Raw genomic sequence first — 20,326 nt, 5'->3', positions numbered from 1 at the left:
CCTGAAGATGACGCTGAGCGTCGAAACCTAGGTCGTGAATAAATATTTTATGTGGAAAAACCAAGTGTTTCCTTTGCAATATGTATCGTTTCCACAAAGTGACGCCTGAAGCTATCTCCTTTCTCTACACTATTTCATGGAAGTAAACCTTAGTTATTCCAGGATAAGCATCGATAGCAAAGAAGAGCAGTGGGTATTTGGCACTTGCAGTGTGCTTGGGGTAAAAAATGAGCAATAAAGTGAGGAATTGGTGGGTCATGAATGAATGTCGATTGGATGCTCCAGCAATTAATATGAAAGTAGAATGCTATCCTGATTTGGTCATTTTCAGGGAATGAATCATAATTGAATCATGAAACAAGAATATGAGAGAAGAGAGAATGATTAAGATTAAGGATTAGACCAAGAAAGTTGTGGATGAATGTGGATGAAGAGATTTTTAAGACTAAACATTGGATTTCTCAGAAACAGAAGACCGTGTATCAAACATAGTATGCATGAGACAAAAGCAAAAGGAGAATGCATGGACAGGGGTTTAAGGGATGAAATTAATAAAAAAAGATAATTTTTTCTTCCATAACTTACAATCATAATTTTATAAACACAGTCTGTCCTAAAATGGAAGAGTGGGAAGGCCATGTACACTCTTAAACATATGCCTTATGTTGCAATCCTAAATCAATCCCCAAGAATTTAGGAAGAAAACTTCAGGGAGCTTTGCTGAATATTCTGCCTTACTGGTGTTAATTCTTAGTCACAGATAATTTCAATTTATTGCTAAAATAATTATGAATGCACCAGTTAGATTTTAACTTTCAGGAATATATTCTTGGCGTAAATCAGTTTAAGTGCATCTGAATGTAAACTAGAACTTAAGGGGGGTGAAAGCCAAACGTTTTCACAAATGTAAATTAGCAACTACATGAAAACTCTAGTAAGGTATGTGAAATTAAATGAAACAGTTAATTTATACTGTTCATTCATTTAGTAGGATCCCATTAAAAATTATTAATATGCAAACTTTCAGAAAACCAAAATAAAACAGTCATGATCCGGGTTTCAATATGTTACCATTATTATCAGGTCAAGCAAAAAAATTATTATAATATTATTATTATTTCAAGCAACTGCAGATTTGATGGTAATGCTAATGCATCAGAACAAGAGTTGTGATCAATTTACTGTAGTTTCATAAGCATCTGCCATGATATTACTCGGCATTTACAGCTATGTTATTTTATGAAAATTAATTACTTACTATCTTCAAAGAATGAATAGCTGATGATATGTCTCCTTCATTGAGGAAAATATGACAGTCTAACCAATGGAGACGTAAGAACATATCTACAAGAACTGGCTTTGTCTGCATAGGTTCCCTTGCCTCATCACTTTCACTTTTAATAAAACAAGGATCTTTATCAGGTACTTGAGAGAGTTCCTCTGGCCAATCTTTGGATGATACAAAAGCAACCATTGCCAAATCTTCAGCCAACACTTGTCCTGGATCAAGTGAAGAATACCTTGAATGATGATCCAAAAAATACCAATTATTGAAAAAGATATTTATAAAAGAAGGAAAACTTGTTAATTAATACATGCAATACATATATACAAAACTGTCTTTTCATTATATGTATCGTGGAACCTCGCACAACGAGCATAATTTGTTCCGGGAGTTTTCACGTAAAGCGAAACACTTCCGTAGTGAAACAACTTTCTGCCTATAAATTGATTTAAAATATGATAATGCATTCCATGTCACAAAAAATTAATTACGTGGCAGGCTTATTAAAAAAATTTTTACCCACATATTTTAGGACCATGGATCATGTTCATCTTTTCTTCTTTCGCAAAATGAAGGGAATGCAAACACGATTTGTAAAAGCAAAAAAGAACCAAAATAAATAGTTTACTATACATGATACATACCTAATTCCTTTTCAGGAGAAAACTATCTAGAGATGTTCATTTTTGCTGATGCTTCAAAATGTCATAAAAATGCAACTCTTGATTATCATTTAATAAATTTCTAATGCTCATATACATGTTATAATGCAACAGTTTCCTGTGATCTTCATATCACATTTAGCCTTCTGTTTTGCACTTAACACTTCTTGAAGGCTCGTGGAGTTTCTGAATGATTAGGAAGCGGGTATTTCATTTTCAAAAGACGGCATAAGATGGCCTATCATTGGCTTGTGGTCAGGCAATGTATTCTCCTCTACTGTTACACATACAATTATAGCTTTCCTTTGGCATCTTCTTCTAGAAGAGACCCGTCTTGTCAGAATTAAAAACATGCTGTGGCAGGCAACCCTCAGAATCTACCAACTTTTTGAAGTCCCTGTTGAAGTTCTCTGCTGCCTTTGACTCAGAGCTTTCTGCTTCATGACAATGTGGATGATGGTTCTTCTCTTTAACTTCTTGAACAACGCACGGCTCCCCTTAAATACTTGTTCAGCCATTGACGATCCTGACATCTGATTATTAAGGATGGCAAAAATCACTTTCCCCTTCTCACAAGTTATATTCTCATTAAAGGGTCGCACTGCAATTAATTTTCGTCTATGCATATGAGAAGCAACCTTTCAACATCATTGAGGATATGTAACCATAGCGTAGATACTCTAGTCCTTCTATTTGAAACTATTATCTCCTAAGTCCTGTCTGCATTCTTCAAGAGAAGGCCAATCTTTGATGCCGACCAATTGTTGATGCGCGTACTATATTATCCACGCTCATACCTTTTTACCAATTTTCAATGATTTTAATTTTCATTTTTACTCTAATTTTTATTCCCTTACGGATTTCTTATTAAGGAATTTTCTTCGGGGTCATTTTTAAAACTGTGCACAAAATATTATTAAACTTTGCCTATAAAAATTACTAATTTTATGTTTCAACACAAGTTTGGAAAAATGTGTTATCACTAACAATGCTAAGATGCTAGAGCGGAACGAGTGATAAAGACAAACTGCAGTAGCAGACGCACAATGAATGCAGGAATTCCCCTCTCCTCATCACTCATTATGCGCACAGTCCCCCGCTAAGCAAGTCATTTTCAGCACCAATACTTTTGAATATTATGCAAATTAGGCTATGAGCACCGCTATGTTAGGAGCTCATTAAGCGAGGTTCCACTACATTATGTATGCATAATACACTTTAGATTGTATTATTTATGTATCAAATGTGTTAGATATATATCATGTATATATTATATTATATTCACAATGATTATCTGAATATTTACATAACAAGGCACACTTGTTTGAATGAACAAAATACAAAAATACTGCACTATAACACATTAGTACACTGTTTTCACAATTATCCTACTTGCATGCCTGCTTATGTGCTATTGATTTATATGAAACTATTCATTGATTTTACTCATCCTTACCTGCACCTTAGATAAGTATTTAAAAAGAAGTTTAGTTTTGCCAAGGTGAATTTTCTTCAGAAGAACTGCATAGGAAAGAAAAACACTGTACTATTCAACAAAAATATAAATTTACAGTAACTGGTTTAAATACAGAGTAGCTTCAGCTGTATAAACCGGCCACAGTAAATTTATATTTTAGTGGATTGGCAGAGTTTTTCTTTCTTACGCATCATTAAGGAGTTCCACCAAGTTATGCCATTCCCCATTGCATTCAGAAGGACTAACGTTTGATTTGCTTCAAATTTCCATTCTCTCTTTCACTTGTGTGTAGTTATAGTTAGTAATTTTTTATGGCAGTGCCTGTTGTACACAAGTTTTTGAAAAATATGATTTTAGATGTACTCTCAAAACTTATTTTTATTTCAAATAAGAATAATCGGCTTTAGCTGAATGACACAGTTTGTGTGGGTGTGGGCGTGACACAAAATTACAAAACTGCAAACAATCCACCAAAAAATTAAAGCAATAATACAAAATAAAAATACATCTACGGAATTAATAGTAAATTTCAATTTCCTGCCACTGCTATTACTCTGAATGAGAGGGCAATCATGTCAATCACAATTATTGCAACATTGATAGCTAATTTCATCAATATGTTTAAGAGAAAGAGTGTCAACAATAACTATGTATTGCACTGTTGCAATCTCATTCAGAAGAGGAATCATACTGAAGTGTCAAATGTCTGGTATTTCTCTTATCACTATGAATAGTAAAATTTTAATCATACGTACGTATGCAGAAGAGTGTCTCGAGCCTCGAAATATCTTCTCATAAAAAGTTCAGCATAGAGCAAAGATGTTTGAGCACTTGTAAATACCCATACTGGGTCTTCATTGGGGTTATAACTATCAGGATGAGGAAAATGGCGCCTGAAAATAAAATTAACCAAATAAACAGACAACTAAGAAAATAACATTTTTATTATCCAATTCAAATATTTTGGGAACTGAGAGGCTAACCCTAGTTATTTAGGGGGGGTTGGGAGAAGAGAAACTTTAAATATTCAATTGTTCCCAGCTCAACCTTGTGGAAATTCATTTTAATTAAATGAAGAATACAATGTATCTTTCCACTGTCTTTATTTGCGTACAACCGGTTTAAATGCTCAAGCGTCATCATCAGGTACAAATTAAACAAGTCGCAGTCCACTTATATACCAATCATGAGGGAGAGGAGGGGTGGGTGAGAGAGGGGGGAGAAGGAGGCGAAAGAAAATGGAGTGGCGATCGGCGTTGATGGGGAGGGGGGAGAGGGGGGGTTAAGCATCAGGACAGGTGCTTGGTTGGTTTACAGTGGGGTGGGGTGGGGTGGGGAATAGCTTTTTACTATACTAATAACTTAAAAATCATTCTTGAGTACCACTAAAGACAACATATGTACACAAAATAAAAGTAGCATTTATAAGCTAACTTGTTGGGACTGTGGTGCTATATATATAGGTCAAACGGGGAGGTCATTAAAAACACGGGCGGAGGAACATGAATGCTGTTTTAGAACTTGTGACCTCAAGCAATCACACTTCGCCAAACATCATGGGAAGAAAACCATGGGAGTGATTTCATCCCGGAACTCTTACACCCGAGTGAAAAAGGAATGAGGATGGACAAGTGGGAAGAGCTCAAAATCAGGAAGAATTTAAAAATGGGTCATTTGGTTAACGATTTATTGTTTGAATACCTCTCCCCAATCCTGGAAGTACCCCTTTCCCTCACAGATAGACCCGACAAACCCCCCCACCCCACCCCACTGTAAACCAACCAAGCACCTGTCCTGATGCTTAACACCCCTCTCCCCCCTCCCCATCAACGCCGATCGCAACTCCATTTTCTTTCGCCTCCTTCTCCCCCCTCTCTCACCCACCCCTCCTCTCCCTCATGATTGGTATATAAGTGGACTGAGACTTGTTTAATTTGTACCTGATGAAGACGCTTGAGTGTTGAAACCCGTTGTATGCAAATAAAGGACAGTGGAAAGACACATTGTATTCTTCATTTAATTAAGAGAAACTTTCTAGGCGTGTGACTTTGAAAGGACCAAAAAGGATTAATTAGGTGGGATCTAGCTTCTAGGAAATTTAGTATCTCCCAGATCTCTAAGGATAAACTCCATAATTATGTGAGCTGTGTTGCCAAACCTCTTTTGCTCATATTTATGGACTATATAATCCTCTGGCATGAAAACAATGGTCACCGAGGGTTAACCTTTCCATTTGTTTTCCAACAATGATGACCTGATCACTGTTGGTGGCTCTCTAAGTGAGCCACAAGGTTGTTTCCTCATGAGGTCTTCATGGAATGACAAAGAGCTTAATTGAGTCTTAGTCCATGCTACTACTGCCTCCCAGTAGGAGATTTGCCAGGTCAGTTCTAAGAACATTCCTAGGGCCAGTTCCCAAGATATTTGACAACAATATTAAAAATACACATGCAATCAGTAGTTCTTTAAAGACAGTAGCTCACTCATTTATCCTTTAATCCAATTCGAGTAACCAAAATTCCCCTCTATAAATTCTCCACTTACTGCTTTTAGTACCTAACACATCCCACTGGGCTTCGCCATGCATGAGAATCATTCCCATTGAGCCTGGATGCAATTAACAATGGCCAAGATCTGCGTTACTGAAATGGTAATAACTTTTGTTTCAACTTTCCAAGCATGTTTTTGTTACTTCTGCAGCTTGTTTGCAAATCAATCAAATTTTTCTCATTAATTTTTATTACCATCATTTTGCCTAATGTACATATGAGGTAATTTTGCATTGACCATTGTAGCTGCAACAGTCCAGTTTTGTGAATGAATAAATACATTAAAAATGAAATTTGACTTCTCTTGCATCAATACAACTAATCTTTTGAAGACCTTACTTTCCAATGTTTGCATCTCAATGATACATCAATGATACAACAACCACCATGCTTTCAGACATTAAAATCTTAAATTATTACCCTAATAATGATTTATTCATTTCTTAGGCAAAAAAAATTTGATAACAGCAAAATACACAAAACAGAAAATTTTTATTTATCCAAAACTCTGTAAAAACATTTCATGAATAGATCAATACAACACCAGCATGTAATTGTCATAGGAAATTTTTAAAGAATATGAAAATGATTACTTGTACATACCTCATCAATTCATAAGATTCCATATACAATGTAATGAGGGAAAGAGGCCATTTTATTTTCTCCATCCTCATCAACTTAAGCACATAACTCTTAATAATTGGCAGTACTCCATCTTCCAACCTGATTGTACATTAAAAGAAAAATTGCTTTTTTAAAAGAAGCATATAATCTATTATCTCCATACAAGATCCAAGAAAGCTGTCACAGCAGTTACACCCATTAAAAGTCTTATGATATTAATTATTGATTGAAAATATTATACCATCAGGAGTAAATAATAAATGACAACCACGAGATAACTATAGGCATTCAGACAGCTTGGGAATGTCATCTTCACACAAGTATACATTTTGAGTGAAAATTGCTATTCTCATTCTACAGATCATATGGCTGTATTGCATAAGATGATTTGGTTAAAATAATTTGCTTTTTCAAGGTATAAAGATTTTGCTTCAAGTAAGTATCACTAGGGTCACTGTCATTAGTTTCATCAAAAGTTAAATAGTACTGTTAATTGCAACTAGATAGAAATATGAACAAAACAATAATATCATGTGATTATTTTAAAGTAACTTAATCCTACATCTATTTGATATAATTCACTCATTCTCTTTGTTATCCATTTGGAATTCTCTCTCACTAGTGATTCCACTGACCTGCATTCTTCAACAAACTTCATAACATCAGATTTTTCTTTTTGGCTGCCAAAGTATTCACAGTCTGCCGCATCATCACCTCCACCTTCTACATCATTGGTAGGCTTTCCATCTTCTCCTGCACTTTTTCCATCTCTGCACTCAAATAACTTATAAAGATCCATAGTATCCATAGAGTCATCCATTAAATGAACAAAGTTTTCCTTTACTTGCTTGGACTTAACTGGGTGGTTCTCTTCTTCAGTATTGCTATCCAGGCTATAAGAAAGAGTCAACAGATTTTCTCTATAGATAAAATTTTAATGCAGGAGAAAAGTCAAATAAGTATAGACATTAAGGGCCTTAAATTTTTCCTTCTAAATGCATTATGTATCTTAGAGGATTTAATGTACTTCAATAGCAGTTTCAGTCTAGTTGATTCTATTCTATAATTCAATATGCACTGTTTTGGCTGCCATATGCTTTAACAAGTAATTATTGAACTCCACATCATACATGTATCATGTAATCTTATGCATGCTCGTGTAAAATGTACACCTATTTTCAGCACTGAATAAACCAAAATCAAAGCAAATCAAATACAAATCAAATAAATCAAAACAAAGATAATGAAGTTGAACTTTTTTTGCACATTTGTGACAGATAACAAAATGTCCAGCAAATATTGCCATAGTACTGATGACATAATTCTATGAGCTTGAATAAGACATAATATTTTCATAGCGATCAACAGCAAAATCAGTCACAGGCCTTCCATTGAGAAACTAATCTAAGGCAGAATAATTTGTGTGATTAAGAAATCAAAAAAATTATGGGTAATGTGGAAGTATTCATAAAAAATAAAAAGTGCTTTGTAACCAAATTTTATTTTAATTCACTTTTGTGATTTGTCAATCTAGTGTAACTTAAATTTATTGTAAAATACTGTAACCTCTGAATCTGTTATATAATTAAGGATCTATTCATGTTTATGGGAGATTGTCATTAAACATTATCCAAATCGAACAACTTTGTAGAGTGAGTGTGTATAAGTTAACTTGTGGGGACTGTAGTGCTATATATATATAGGTCAAACGGGGAGGTCATTAAAGACACGGGCGGAGGAACACAAACACTGTTTAAGAACTTGTGACCTCAAACAATTGCACTTCGCTAAACATTTATGGGAAGAAAACTATGGGAGTGATTTCAACCCAGAACTGTTACACAAGAGTGAAAAAGGAATGAGGATGGCCAAGTGGGAAGAATTTGAAATCAAAAAGAACTTAAAAACGGGTCATGTGGTTAACGATTTACTGTTTGAATACCTCTCCCCAATCCTGGAAGTACCCCTTTCCCTCACAGATAGACCCGACAAACCCCCCCACCCCACCCCACTGTAAACCAACCAAGCACCTGTCCTGATGCTTAACACCCCTCTCCCCCCTCCCCATCAACGCCGATCGCAACTCCATTTTCTTTCGCCTCCTTCTCCCCCCTCTCTCACCCACCGCTCCTCTCCCTCATGATTAGTATATAAGTGAACTGCGACTGATTTATTTTGTACCTGATGATGACGCTTGAGCGTTGAAACCGGTTGTACGCTAATAAAGAACAGTGGAAAGTTACTTTGTATTCTTAATTTCATTAACATGAATTTCCACAAGGTTGAGCCAGAAACAATTGAACTTTGTAGAGGATCAAACACAGCAAAAGTTAACAAATTCATCTCCTTTGAAAAACATTAAGTAAGAATGTAAGCAAGCATGACCCAGCACTATGAGAAAGATGGTCCTGGAGGATGTACATGCTGGATGACCTTGAAATAGGATCCATAAGCCCTCCATGTAGAATGATACACCAAAGCCATTGTAACAGGAGTGAGCATAACCAAAGAAAAATACAATATTTTCAAAATACAGGTATACTCTGAAAATATTAGTTATTTTACTTTTGTGGGTTCAACCCAGAGGACAGCAGTCCAAATTTCACTCTTTTACATCCATGAATCCATGAGAGTCATTTTCATTTCTGGATGACAGACATAAACTCAGAAACAGACACCGACTCTGCTAAATATTTTTAGAAGCAAGTACTTACTTTCCAAATATAGTGAACACATTTGATTACAAGCTAGTCAGCCCAATTTACCTAATACTTTAAGTACAGATAAAGGTACATTGTAATTTTATCAGTCAAATATGGAATAGCAAAAGGTTGATATGCAAGTTTGTTTGTTTCAAGCCCAGATATTTGGAATCCCAACTCTTTTTTGGTCTCATGAATTTTGAAATCACAAGGTAACCAAGATTAGGAGAATTACTTTTCTTGGTGCCAATATAAGCATAAAATACTTTTATTTGTTCCAAAAGTTGCCTAAACCAACAGGCAGTAGAGCAAAAGAGAAAAGGAGAAAAGTCATAATCATGAACACATACGCTAGGGATGATGGAATGAGTCTCCTGAGTGCCTCTCTCAGGGAAGGTTCATCCCTCTCAATCTCTCTCCTTGCCGTACTCCTGACACGAGCTGACCTACGCTTCCCAGCCCACATCCACTCTTCGACAAAACTTGGGCTCCTTCTCCTCTTTGGACCTCTTCTTGTCCCACATGTCTGCACTCCAGTCCCACCTTGTTGCTCTGCAGCTCCTTCTTCAATGTCCATCCCCTTCTCACCATCTATTGACAAAACGAATGCACTTGATGTAGCACAAATAACTGACCACAAAATTGATACAATACTTGTAGGTAGTCTCATTCATGGCCATTTCAAAACATGTCAAGGGTTGAAAGGGAGTTCTAATGAAGTCAATATGAGTGAGTACCAATAAAGAAAATGGTGATTTATAATACATATTTGTCTCTTGACAATTAGTCCTTCAGTATATCTTATGACATTAAACTAACTCACTACTAATTACTATATAACAATTCTCCTTATATGGCAGACCATCAAGATTAGACAATATGTGAACAATAAGAATTTTTTGACAAAAAAATTTATCTCACCACATGACAAAATAATTACTCAGTAAAGAAATCTGTAAAAGTATGAAAACTTTTGAACTAACGCATTCAATACAAATATACAACACCATGTATTTCTAGTATGTATATTATTTATGTATGATACATAATAGATTTTATTATTTATACATTACATGTATTTGATGTAAATTAATTAAACCATAAACACAGTTATCAACCCAAAGGTTGAGTTGACAGGTGATGGTGGAGTTCAACCAATACTAAGCTCAATGGCATGTGAGATTCACATATCAGGGCCAGATCTTTTCCCTGTGCCACCTATGGTTTCCCAGGAAGTTCTGGCAACCGAAAAATCATGCAGCTCGGGTGGAGCTGAAGGTGCCCAGGAATCGAACCTGGGCCCTCCGGTCAGTAGTCCAATGCTCTACCCCTGAATTATCACATTCCTAAAATCTTACATTTTATTCACCATGATTATTATACATAACATTATAAGGCAACACTGTTTGAATGAGCAAAATGTGAAAATACTCTCAACATACAAGCAAGCTGTTGAATATATCTTAAAACAAATACTGTGTGCTTTTGAAGATAGGCTGTGCTTATCTCTCATTTTTTTACCTAACTTCAGCATTTAATTGTGTAGACCACCAAATCCTCATTCTAAAACTGCAGTATTTGGCATCCAGGGCTCGGCAGTAAAATTCATGACCTTATATTTAAAAAACCGTAAACAAATGGTAGAAGTAAATGGCTGTGAGTCAAAATTTTGGCGACTAAAAAACGGTGTGCCCCAGGAGTCTATATTTGGTCCTCTGTATTTCTCCTGATGATCAATGACTTACCAAGTAACATACCTACTGACTGTATCCTGTATGTTGATGACCCTATTATAAATAAATGTAAAAATCCTGAACAAAAAATCTTAAAATTTATTACCATGAATAAAAATATCCATGATCAAATAAATAAAAAGAAATTTGATGTATTTTAATTGCTTTTTTTTGCTCGTAACAATATGCTATGCAACTTTTTCCAACTTCTTCACCACCAACTATACTTCTTAAGCTATTTGTCAATAATGTACAAGCAGGTCTTGAGCCCATATATCCATCATGCTGTTTCTTAATCATGCACCCACATTGAATGAATATACCTTGTAGAGAATAATAATAATAATACTTTATTCATTTTAAAAATGGTACAACCATATTAAATGTCGTCAATATAAGTATTATTTAACATATAAACATACTTTCTTAAATGTGATGAAGATTGTCACAAAAGAATTCATCCAATGAGTAAAGTGGGTGAGCAAGTAACCAGGTATATACCCTATTCTTGAAACTCTGGATACCATCTGATTTCAACTGAGTAGGCAGATAGTTATACAGTCGTATGTTCATATTGTGAAATGTGTTGTAAGTTGATGACAATCTACAATAAGTAGTATTTAGATTCGATTTACCTCTTGTGGAATAGTTATGGAGGTTGGATCTTAATTGGTAAGTTTCTAGATTAACTTTCACATGAATCAGAGCCTTAAAGATATACAAACAAAATACAGTCATGATTCTATACCTAATAAAAAAAGGTTTGCAGGAATCACGTGGTGGTATATTAGCAAGAGAGCGAATAGCTCTCTTTTGCAGTAGCAAAATTTGTTTAACATGAGGGGAATGACCCCATAACTCAACACCATAATTCAAATGACATTGAAAGAAGGCATGGTAAAGTGTTAAACGATACTCATTTGAAATGATAAAGTTGAGCTTTCTTAACATATAAACAGCTTTACTAAGTTTATTACAGGTCTGACTGATGTGAGTCTCCCAATTAAGTTTTGTATCAATATAAATTCCTAGTATTTTAGCAGTTTCAATATCAGTTATTTTTGATTTAAGACTGCACACAATATGCTGAGTTTTGTTAGTATTTAATTGTAAATGATTAACATCAAACCATTCCTTAGCCTGTTTTTGGGTAGCGCTAGATCGTAACTTTGCATCTTCTGGATGTTGACACTTTTGCACAAAAGTAGTGTCATCAGCATATAAAACAGATCTAGGATTCATATTACAGGGCAAATCATTAATCATGATAATGAAAAGTACTGGGCCAAGCACAGAGCCCTGTGGTACACCACATTTTACTTTAAGAGCTGCAGACCGACAGCCATCAAGTTCAACCAATTGGTGGCGATCATCTAAATATGACTTCATTAGTTTCAGTGCAACACCCTTAATACCATAATATTCTAGCTTTGTTAGTAATATTGAATGATTAACACAGTCGAAGGCCTTACTAAGATCACATAGTGTCACTGAGACTGATTCCTTTTCTTCAAATGCATTAATGACATAATTAACTATGGACTCTACTGCCAAAATTGTAGATTTCCCAGATCGAAAGCCGTACTGGGATTTGGAAAAGAGATTATTTAACTCAAAAAAATTACATATTTGATCTTTCATAATAGCTTCAAAAATTTTACCAAAAACGGGGACTATGGAAATGGGGCGGTAGTTAGCTAATGTGAAGTGTATAAGAGACCTCATCAAAATGCAAAGTTAGAAAACAATATTCTTGCTTTCTACACTGACTTATACTAACCATTACTGAAAATTGTTGCAATACTCAATGAAATCCCTGATTGTATGCACTGAATATCAGTAAGTATGAGTGCCATTAGTATCAGTATCAAAAGATACCCACATGAACAAGTCTTTGAAAGGAAAGACCTATAACTGAATGACACTTACCAGAAAGCTCAGACATTTCTTCGTCCTGAGCAGGCATGCTACTATTCTCCTTGTTTTCATCTAAATTGCAGTCTTCAGTTCGTTGATCTCCTCCAGTAGTGCCCTTGTCCTCTACTAATGACTTCATTGATGACGAATTAACCATATTGTCCTTTGATACAAAACATACTGCACTACTGAGGGTCTTGCCAAAGAAAAAGAGTCTCCATTAATACGTGAAGTGGCAGAATCCAAAAAGGAAAATATACACCATAAGGAAACTGCATACACAAAATTGATAAGTTAAAATATTAACTCCGAAATACTTTATAAAATCTTAAACTTGATAATAATACATTTTATACTAAATTTGAGCATAGTATATATGCATAAAACACTTTTGGTGCCCTATTTTTGTCTTTTATCAATCATTTGTTTAGTGGTAGCTGTGAATAAAATACAAGTGTCTATAATATTTAGTCCACTAATGTTCAATTATCTAAATTTTAGATGCTGTTTATTGTAATATGAGGCTCAGAAATGTTATTTATAATGAAGGTAGGGCTTCGGAACATGGCAGTACTTAGGTAATGGATACATTAAAATTCTACCTTTACCAGGAGACTACTCTTTAAAATACAATAAAATTCAGCTTTCTTTAATTTGGTGTTCATTTGAACTTGGTTAACTTTAATATATACTACATAAAAATATAGGGATTGGATAGTTCATTCTGACATGAAGAATCAATTTTGTTCTCCATTTTGGTAAGTAAACATATATTTACAAAAACTCATTTCTTTATTAAAAAAATCCTTCTAATTAGCCATGTAATAATTGAATGAAAATGATAATAATGAAAAGTAAATGCCTACTAAGAGATAGCAACATGTTATGCGATAAAAGATTCAGTTAACTATTCAAATTGATGACAACATCATTCATGTAATTTATCAACCATTGTCAAAAGTGTCATAAGACAAGAGGATGAAGTGGAAAACGTTGCAAATGCTTTCTTTTCTGTTTCCACAATATATTTATGCATTCAAGGCATCTTTATGCAAAGGCATTCTTAAAACAAGTTAACCCCCATGAAATCATACCTCTTTAAGTTATTTTATTTTAGCTGATCTTACTAGTAAACATGGTTTTTTTCCAGGTCTAGCAACATATTTCCATGATTAAGATTTTGCTCTTTTTCATCAGTTTTAGCAAGCAAATCAAGTTTTTTGTTAGTTTCTACGGCTTAAAATTGGCAATTATAACTTGAACCACTGGGTGGAAAAAAGAAAATGAGTTTAAAGGAAGAAGCACTACGTCCATTATATCATAATGGTTTTCAATTGTTAGTAGAAAATCAAGGCATTTTTCCTAATGAAAATAATCTTAATGTTGAGGTTTGTCTTCATGTAGTATTGACATGGCTAACCTTTTACTTCCCTTCTACAATTAACACAAAAAGTAGTGTAATATTGATTTCATGACTTCTAAATGCAACTTTAATCACACAAGGAAATAGCTACTTAATATTATTCATGTGATACTTACAACATTTGGATCAGGTGAATTAACTATATGTTGATAGAGAGAAATAATGGATCTTCCAAGAGCCAGCCATGATGAAACATTCATAGACATTGGAGCATTAATTATTGTTTTTTTCTGCAAGCACCTCTCATTGAATGCATCCCTCCTCAACTGCCTCAATTCTAAAGCTTCATCAATAATAGTCTGAGCCTCACTTTGGGCATCAATTGTTGATTTTGATTCCAACCACTCCTTTCCATATTTGCTAAAAAAAAAGGAAATGGAAATCTATCACTTTCAAGTGTAGAAGAAACATTTGATGTCTCAATTATAGCTATGGAAGCAGTGCAGGTTGAAATATTTACAAAATATTAAAATTACAAATTAATAATTAAATTAAGAAATGTCAAAGAGTCAGAGTAATATTGATTTAAAATTATTATATTTCTTTTAGAAAAAATAATTCTTTGGAAAAGGAGATTGAGTAATAAAAATGAACATTCAAATCTGCCATCAGCTAGTAGTTTATTCCAAAATGCAAAACTGGAATAAACAATACAGAGTGCAGATTAGAACTCTTGAAATGTTATATGCCAGAGAATATTTTGGATTGAAAAAACTCAAAATTTATATAATTAATGAAATGATGAACCTTGGCTAAATTCCATGGCACTTATCTATTGGTCAAAACATGCTTGGAAAGTTATTTTTCTATCATATCACAATTTTTTTTACGCAATAAAAGTACCAGGGCTATAATCTTAAACACTATGAATTCAAAGTATTACACTCTCTCTTTGTAAAAGCTTAACAATTCCAACTGACAGTAAATCAAGCACCACCTATAAATAAAACTGATTAAATAATTTAATTAAATATGAATCATAAATTCATCATTTAAATTAATTAGAGATGAGTAATATTTAATCCACTATCACCATTATGAAAAATAATGACATTCAAAATTATGAAATATTTGGAACAATGAAAGGATACTTTTCTGAAAAGAAAGAATCCAGCATTAAAACCATGAGCTAATTGGCAAACGAAAAATTGACAGGTAGTAGTACTTCATTAACTTTGTCAAAAAGATTTTTTGGCTATCTGAATCGACTCAGAAGGAAAGGAGGAACTTTAAACTGGTCACAGTTCACTGCCATTTGATCGAGGACAAGTTGAGTAAACTTCTAACACATCTAGAAATTACTTGGTTCTAGGAAATACAATTATAGGCAGTTCATTGGCGGCCATTATCTGATAACTAAGTGTGATTAATGATAATAACAAATCTACCGCATGAGCTCTTAGTATTGACTAGACATATGCTGATTGGTACCTCCTTTTATGAAATAAAAAGAGATTTAGATGGTTATTTGATGAACATTAACTCCATTGTGTATGTTAAACCTTTAGGAGCACACCAAACACTTATTGACAAAGATATTTCAATATCAAATTACTATACCAATTATTACATCAGAAAACCATACTACCAGAAAAATACTCCAGCAAAATCTATAGATAACAGTGAAGCATTTCAGGCCAACCCTAATAAATGTGTAGAGAATCATCAACATTCAAGACTTATAGTAAAAAAAAATATTGCCCTCTCATGAGACACCTCAGGCAGAGAAATTCACATCATTAAATGTCTTGAGGGATAAAAGATCCAAAAGAAGTAGCTTCATCAGACAAACAAAGACCATTACGATATCTGGGAGGTCAATTTCGCAGCCAAAACTTAGGCTGGTGCTCAAAAGAAGACTTATACAGAGGAGAAGGTGATTATGAGGAGAAGATAGCTCAAAATTAATATAATAAACAACCAGTTAGAAGGCTTCTGTTTATAATTGATAAGAACTGGACATGAATTCAGGTTCATGGTCAAGTATTAGAATGGTATAAGGGGATAGCATCACACTGAATACACATACATTGCTAACAATTATGTAGAAGGTCTTGGAATGGGATAGGGTATATTCAGCAAGAAAACAAGTCCACAGGACCAGAAGAGGAAGAAAAGGAACCTCCATCCCCAAGAGGGAGAAAAAAAACCCTTTCTTCCTACTTCCCATCTCTTGAAATCACAAACTGTTGTTTACTTCCATCACTTGCAATGTAGGTTGTTTCTGAAAGCCCATAATCAAAGCCATTGCATGAGGTAGCCTTAGCTTCTGCAAATACTGTGTTGCCACCGTCTTAAGTGGGTTACAGCAGATGGTACCTCAATCTGAATGTTGATACCCATAGACTTTCAATAACTGTGTAAACCCTAGGGTTGACACCTTTGCCTAACTTTGGATGTTAGTAACATTATTACTATTATATTATACTTGTAACAGATATGTGGTGATTTGATTGTGATAGTTAATCGGACAATTAGTATTGTCCTGATAAGCCAATAAATACTAACCCATCTTCTACCAAAAAGTGGCCTTCAAGTTATTACCTAATCCTGTGATTATTAACACAATATGGAAGGGTGAACTAATTCTCTTACAGAAAATTATGCCGCCAAAAAAATCTGAAATATACTCTCCCACCACAGCCACGTAATGATTGGTCCCATGAGAATCAGAAGCCTCTGATTCTTAAGGGACCAATGCCACATGCACCATCATCATTTCACAAAGAGCAATCAGTTACACATCCAATAAGTTGCCCCTATGCTATATTCCTGATATTTATCTCTAAATTATACAAACCTTTAGCATGTCTAACAGAATGGAAGAAAAAACTTCAACCAAGGAATTCAAATTTATGCATTAAGGTTGAAAGGAAAATATGTTAATTGATCAGTTCACATGCTAGGATGCTATCCAGAGAAGAGCAGTGTAAGACTTAGCGGAATGCCCTTAAACAAGGCCGCCGACTTTTTTTAATTGTGCCACTGCCAAAAACTATTCAGTTAAAATTACTTCAACAGATTCCAGCAAGATGGAATGGAAATTTGTCATTATGAGAACACAAATTTGCACATTTCCACGTAACACATAGTAAGTTACCAATAAACTTGTGGAAAAGTGCTAATTTGTTTTCTCATAAAAATTACTAATTTCTCATACAATGCACTTTGTAATGCTTTTATTTTTTTAAACAAAGTATTTCATGTTGCTATGAACGCATACTCAGGTAAAACAGGCCACTAAGGAAAGGACCATGTGGCTTGGTGAGCAAAATGAAATGTCACAAATTCCAAATTGAAAAGGACCCGCCAGGGCTGGGACACGAACTAAGAACACTGTAAATGCAATGATATTATGGCGTCAGACCAGATGGGAGGAATTTTTCCATAAAAACATTAAATGCAGAGTTTCTAGGTAGTAAGTACAGAAATTATTAAATGATGCATTTATTCATCGGCAAATTGCACAACTGCAAGCATGTTTCTAATTATGAACCTTCTATGAGCCAGGCAATAGCACTATGCACTACATGAACAATTAAGACTGGTAAAAACTGATGAAATTTAAACTATCGGGTTCTTGGATACCTCAGAAAAAAGATGGTGCTAAACTGGGTGGTCATTTCTCATTACTTTTATCCTACACAAGAGCAGAGAAGGCCAAGGGATATAGAGCTTCAAAATATTGGCCATTAACATCGCAAATAAAAATTAAACAGTCAAGTTTAGGGACACATGATTCAAGAAGGAATTAGCCCACAAATCCATTTCCCCAAACCATGACAAATGTAATGACTACAGCAAAACACCAAGACGCAAATAATGTGACAATGACATGAGGAGCACAAAAGAACACACGCATGGACTGGTACTATCTAGTTCATAAAATAAAATGCATTAAGTATTTCTTGCTTATGCTTACTGCATCGAAGCATGAAGTTAATTCCTCAAAAAATAACCTTAATGCCTAATAGTAAAACATACTGTAAACCAGAATTGAAATTATTCGTGCATTAGTTCCAACCATACACATACACTTATAGAAGGCTTACTCTGTGGGAAAAAATAAACAGTAGTCTCGAAGAATTGAAGGCTGTTCCTTCAAAATTTCATCACGAAGAGTTATCCCTTTTAAAAATTCTGGATCAGCTCGTAAGCCTCTGGCAATGTAGTGAAGACAACCAATGTAGTCATTCAGAACGTAGAGAACAGTGACCAACTGATCCAAGCAAGGCCAGTGATTTGGGCTACATCTTAATCCCTCTTGAAAAGCAACACCGGCAAGCTCATAATTCAGCACCTTCAGAGCAACACTTCCAACTTTGAACCAAATAGTCACGTCAGTGTCATCGAGCTCAAGGGCCTATATTGTAAATAAAGAATTTATTAATATGGATTAAAACGGTGAGATAGATAAATGACTTAAACAACATGATGTCAAAAGAGATTGAGTTACGCGCCTGTTTGTAGTAATCCAACGCCTTTTCCAGATCATTTTGTTTAAATAAAACAGCGCCCAAGTTTTTCAAGCATAAATATTTCAATAATACTGGTGGCTGTGATAGGCCTTTTGTATCACTGGGTCGAACAACCTGATAAAATTTAATGTCATAATTTGATACAGTTAACGTGCTCATACTAAGCCCAAGACTTTGAAAAATAAAAAAACCTTAAAACCATTTGCATCTTACATCGGCCAGAAATGAACTGTCCAACAACTCGAGCAATAATAATTCAGCATCTTTATATTTGTTCTCCCGTAAAAACTGTAAGGCATCATTGTAGCAGGCAATAGCTTTTTCCTCCTGAAAATGTGAAACTCATTCAAATTAATATTGGGACTCATTTCTACGATATAAAATATGTAAATCAAGAAAATTAACACACGAGGGCCTCCTTCGTATTGATTTGTGTAGCATCGTCTTCACTTTCGGAAGATGAATCTTCGTTTAAAGCCCTAATACGAAGCATTTTGTATTTCTGCTTTACTTTTTGCTGAACAACATTATACTCATTTTATATCAAAGAACAACTCATCTCCCGAACTTAAAAATCATACTAATTACATCGTACTTTCACATTCCAGAGGAATTTAGCATATCAAAATCACCTCTTATATGCGAAAATATATGTAAACAATGCAAACGCATTTCGCTTTTTTTTTGTTAGTGACCCGGGATATTCAAATATTTTCAATGGCAAGGCGTTTTTCTTCTAGCTCTGGCAAATATACCCATCTATTTCCTTTTTATGATTGTTTTTTTCGACCGCCGTAATACATTTCAACTAGGTAAAATAATACTAGGTATTAAAATTTTTATCTCATCCTGAGGAATATAAAATAACTAGCCAGTTCAAAACTATTCCTTATAGTTTTCGTATGTGACAGCTGTAAACTCTAAATACATGATTAACATCAACAACATTTTCTAGCCACGTATGATATATGAAACGCATCCAGGATTTAAAAAAATCATTTCGAACTTCTACGAAGGACTTTCATTACATTACGCTTAGCCACCCTCCCCTCATACACTTTTCCTCTCCAAACCTGATCCCAACTGTTTCCTCAATATATTATCACGCTTCTCACCACTTATATACAGCGTCGTTCGCCAGACAAGGTGGCAAAAACTGCTCTCATAGTCTCATACTTGCCTCCTTTCACCCACTGTTATTCATATGATGTTTCTAAGGAAAGGTCACACACCTCACAGTTACATAATGCCTTAGGACCCATTCTTGCCCACTCCTACCATTACCTCGAGTTTTTTCAAATTGCACCCCCAAAAAAATGATCCCTCATCCCTTCCCTCCAAGCTACAAGACAATGTGCTGGACTAATCAGAGAGTGGTGATAAACCTTGCATCCACACTTGAACTCTAATGAAACCTATGTCATGCTATCAGGAGGGTTTCATTTTCTTCCAGATTTAACTAAGTGATCATCTTTT

At 34.7% G+C, this 20,326-nt stretch overlaps 1 protein-coding gene across 2 annotated transcripts in view; it reads right to left on the bottom strand.

The window, feature by feature from the left end:
• LOC139692020 (calcineurin-binding protein cabin-1-like) overlaps window positions 1-19,450 on the bottom strand; it is a 70,235-nt gene extending 50,785 nt beyond the window's left edge. For both annotated transcript variants that reach the window (XM_071590026.1, XM_071590027.1), the window contains exons 1-11: window positions 19,260-19,450; window positions 19,064-19,177; window positions 18,833-18,964; window positions 18,425-18,735; window positions 14,489-14,732; window positions 12,962-13,145; window positions 9,650-9,890; window positions 7,233-7,490; window positions 6,577-6,696; window positions 4,180-4,317; window positions 1,259-1,520 (exon numbers count right to left, since the gene is read on the bottom strand). In XM_071590026.1, the coding sequence (XP_071446127.1) occupies window positions 1,259-1,520; window positions 4,180-4,317; window positions 6,577-6,696; window positions 7,233-7,490; window positions 9,650-9,890; window positions 12,962-13,145; window positions 14,489-14,732; window positions 18,425-18,735; window positions 18,833-18,964; window positions 19,064-19,177; window positions 19,260-19,343 (2,088 nt within the window). In that variant the 5' untranslated portion in view covers window positions 19,344-19,450. The remainder of the gene's footprint in view (window positions 1-1,258; window positions 1,521-4,179; window positions 4,318-6,576; window positions 6,697-7,232; window positions 7,491-9,649; window positions 9,891-12,961; window positions 13,146-14,488; window positions 14,733-18,424; window positions 18,736-18,832; window positions 18,965-19,063; window positions 19,178-19,259) is intronic.
• Between the last annotated feature and the right edge of the window lie 876 nt (window positions 19,451-20,326).

This window comes from Hetaerina americana, unplaced genomic scaffold (genome assembly GCF_022747635.1).
Source record: "Hetaerina americana unplaced genomic scaffold, ioHetAmer1.1.p SCAF_4, whole genome shotgun sequence".
Taxonomy (NCBI): Eukaryota; Metazoa; Arthropoda; class Insecta; order Odonata; family Calopterygidae; genus Hetaerina; species Hetaerina americana.
Note: the sequence above shows the minus strand (reverse complement) of the source record. Positions and strands in the feature narration are given on the sequence as shown.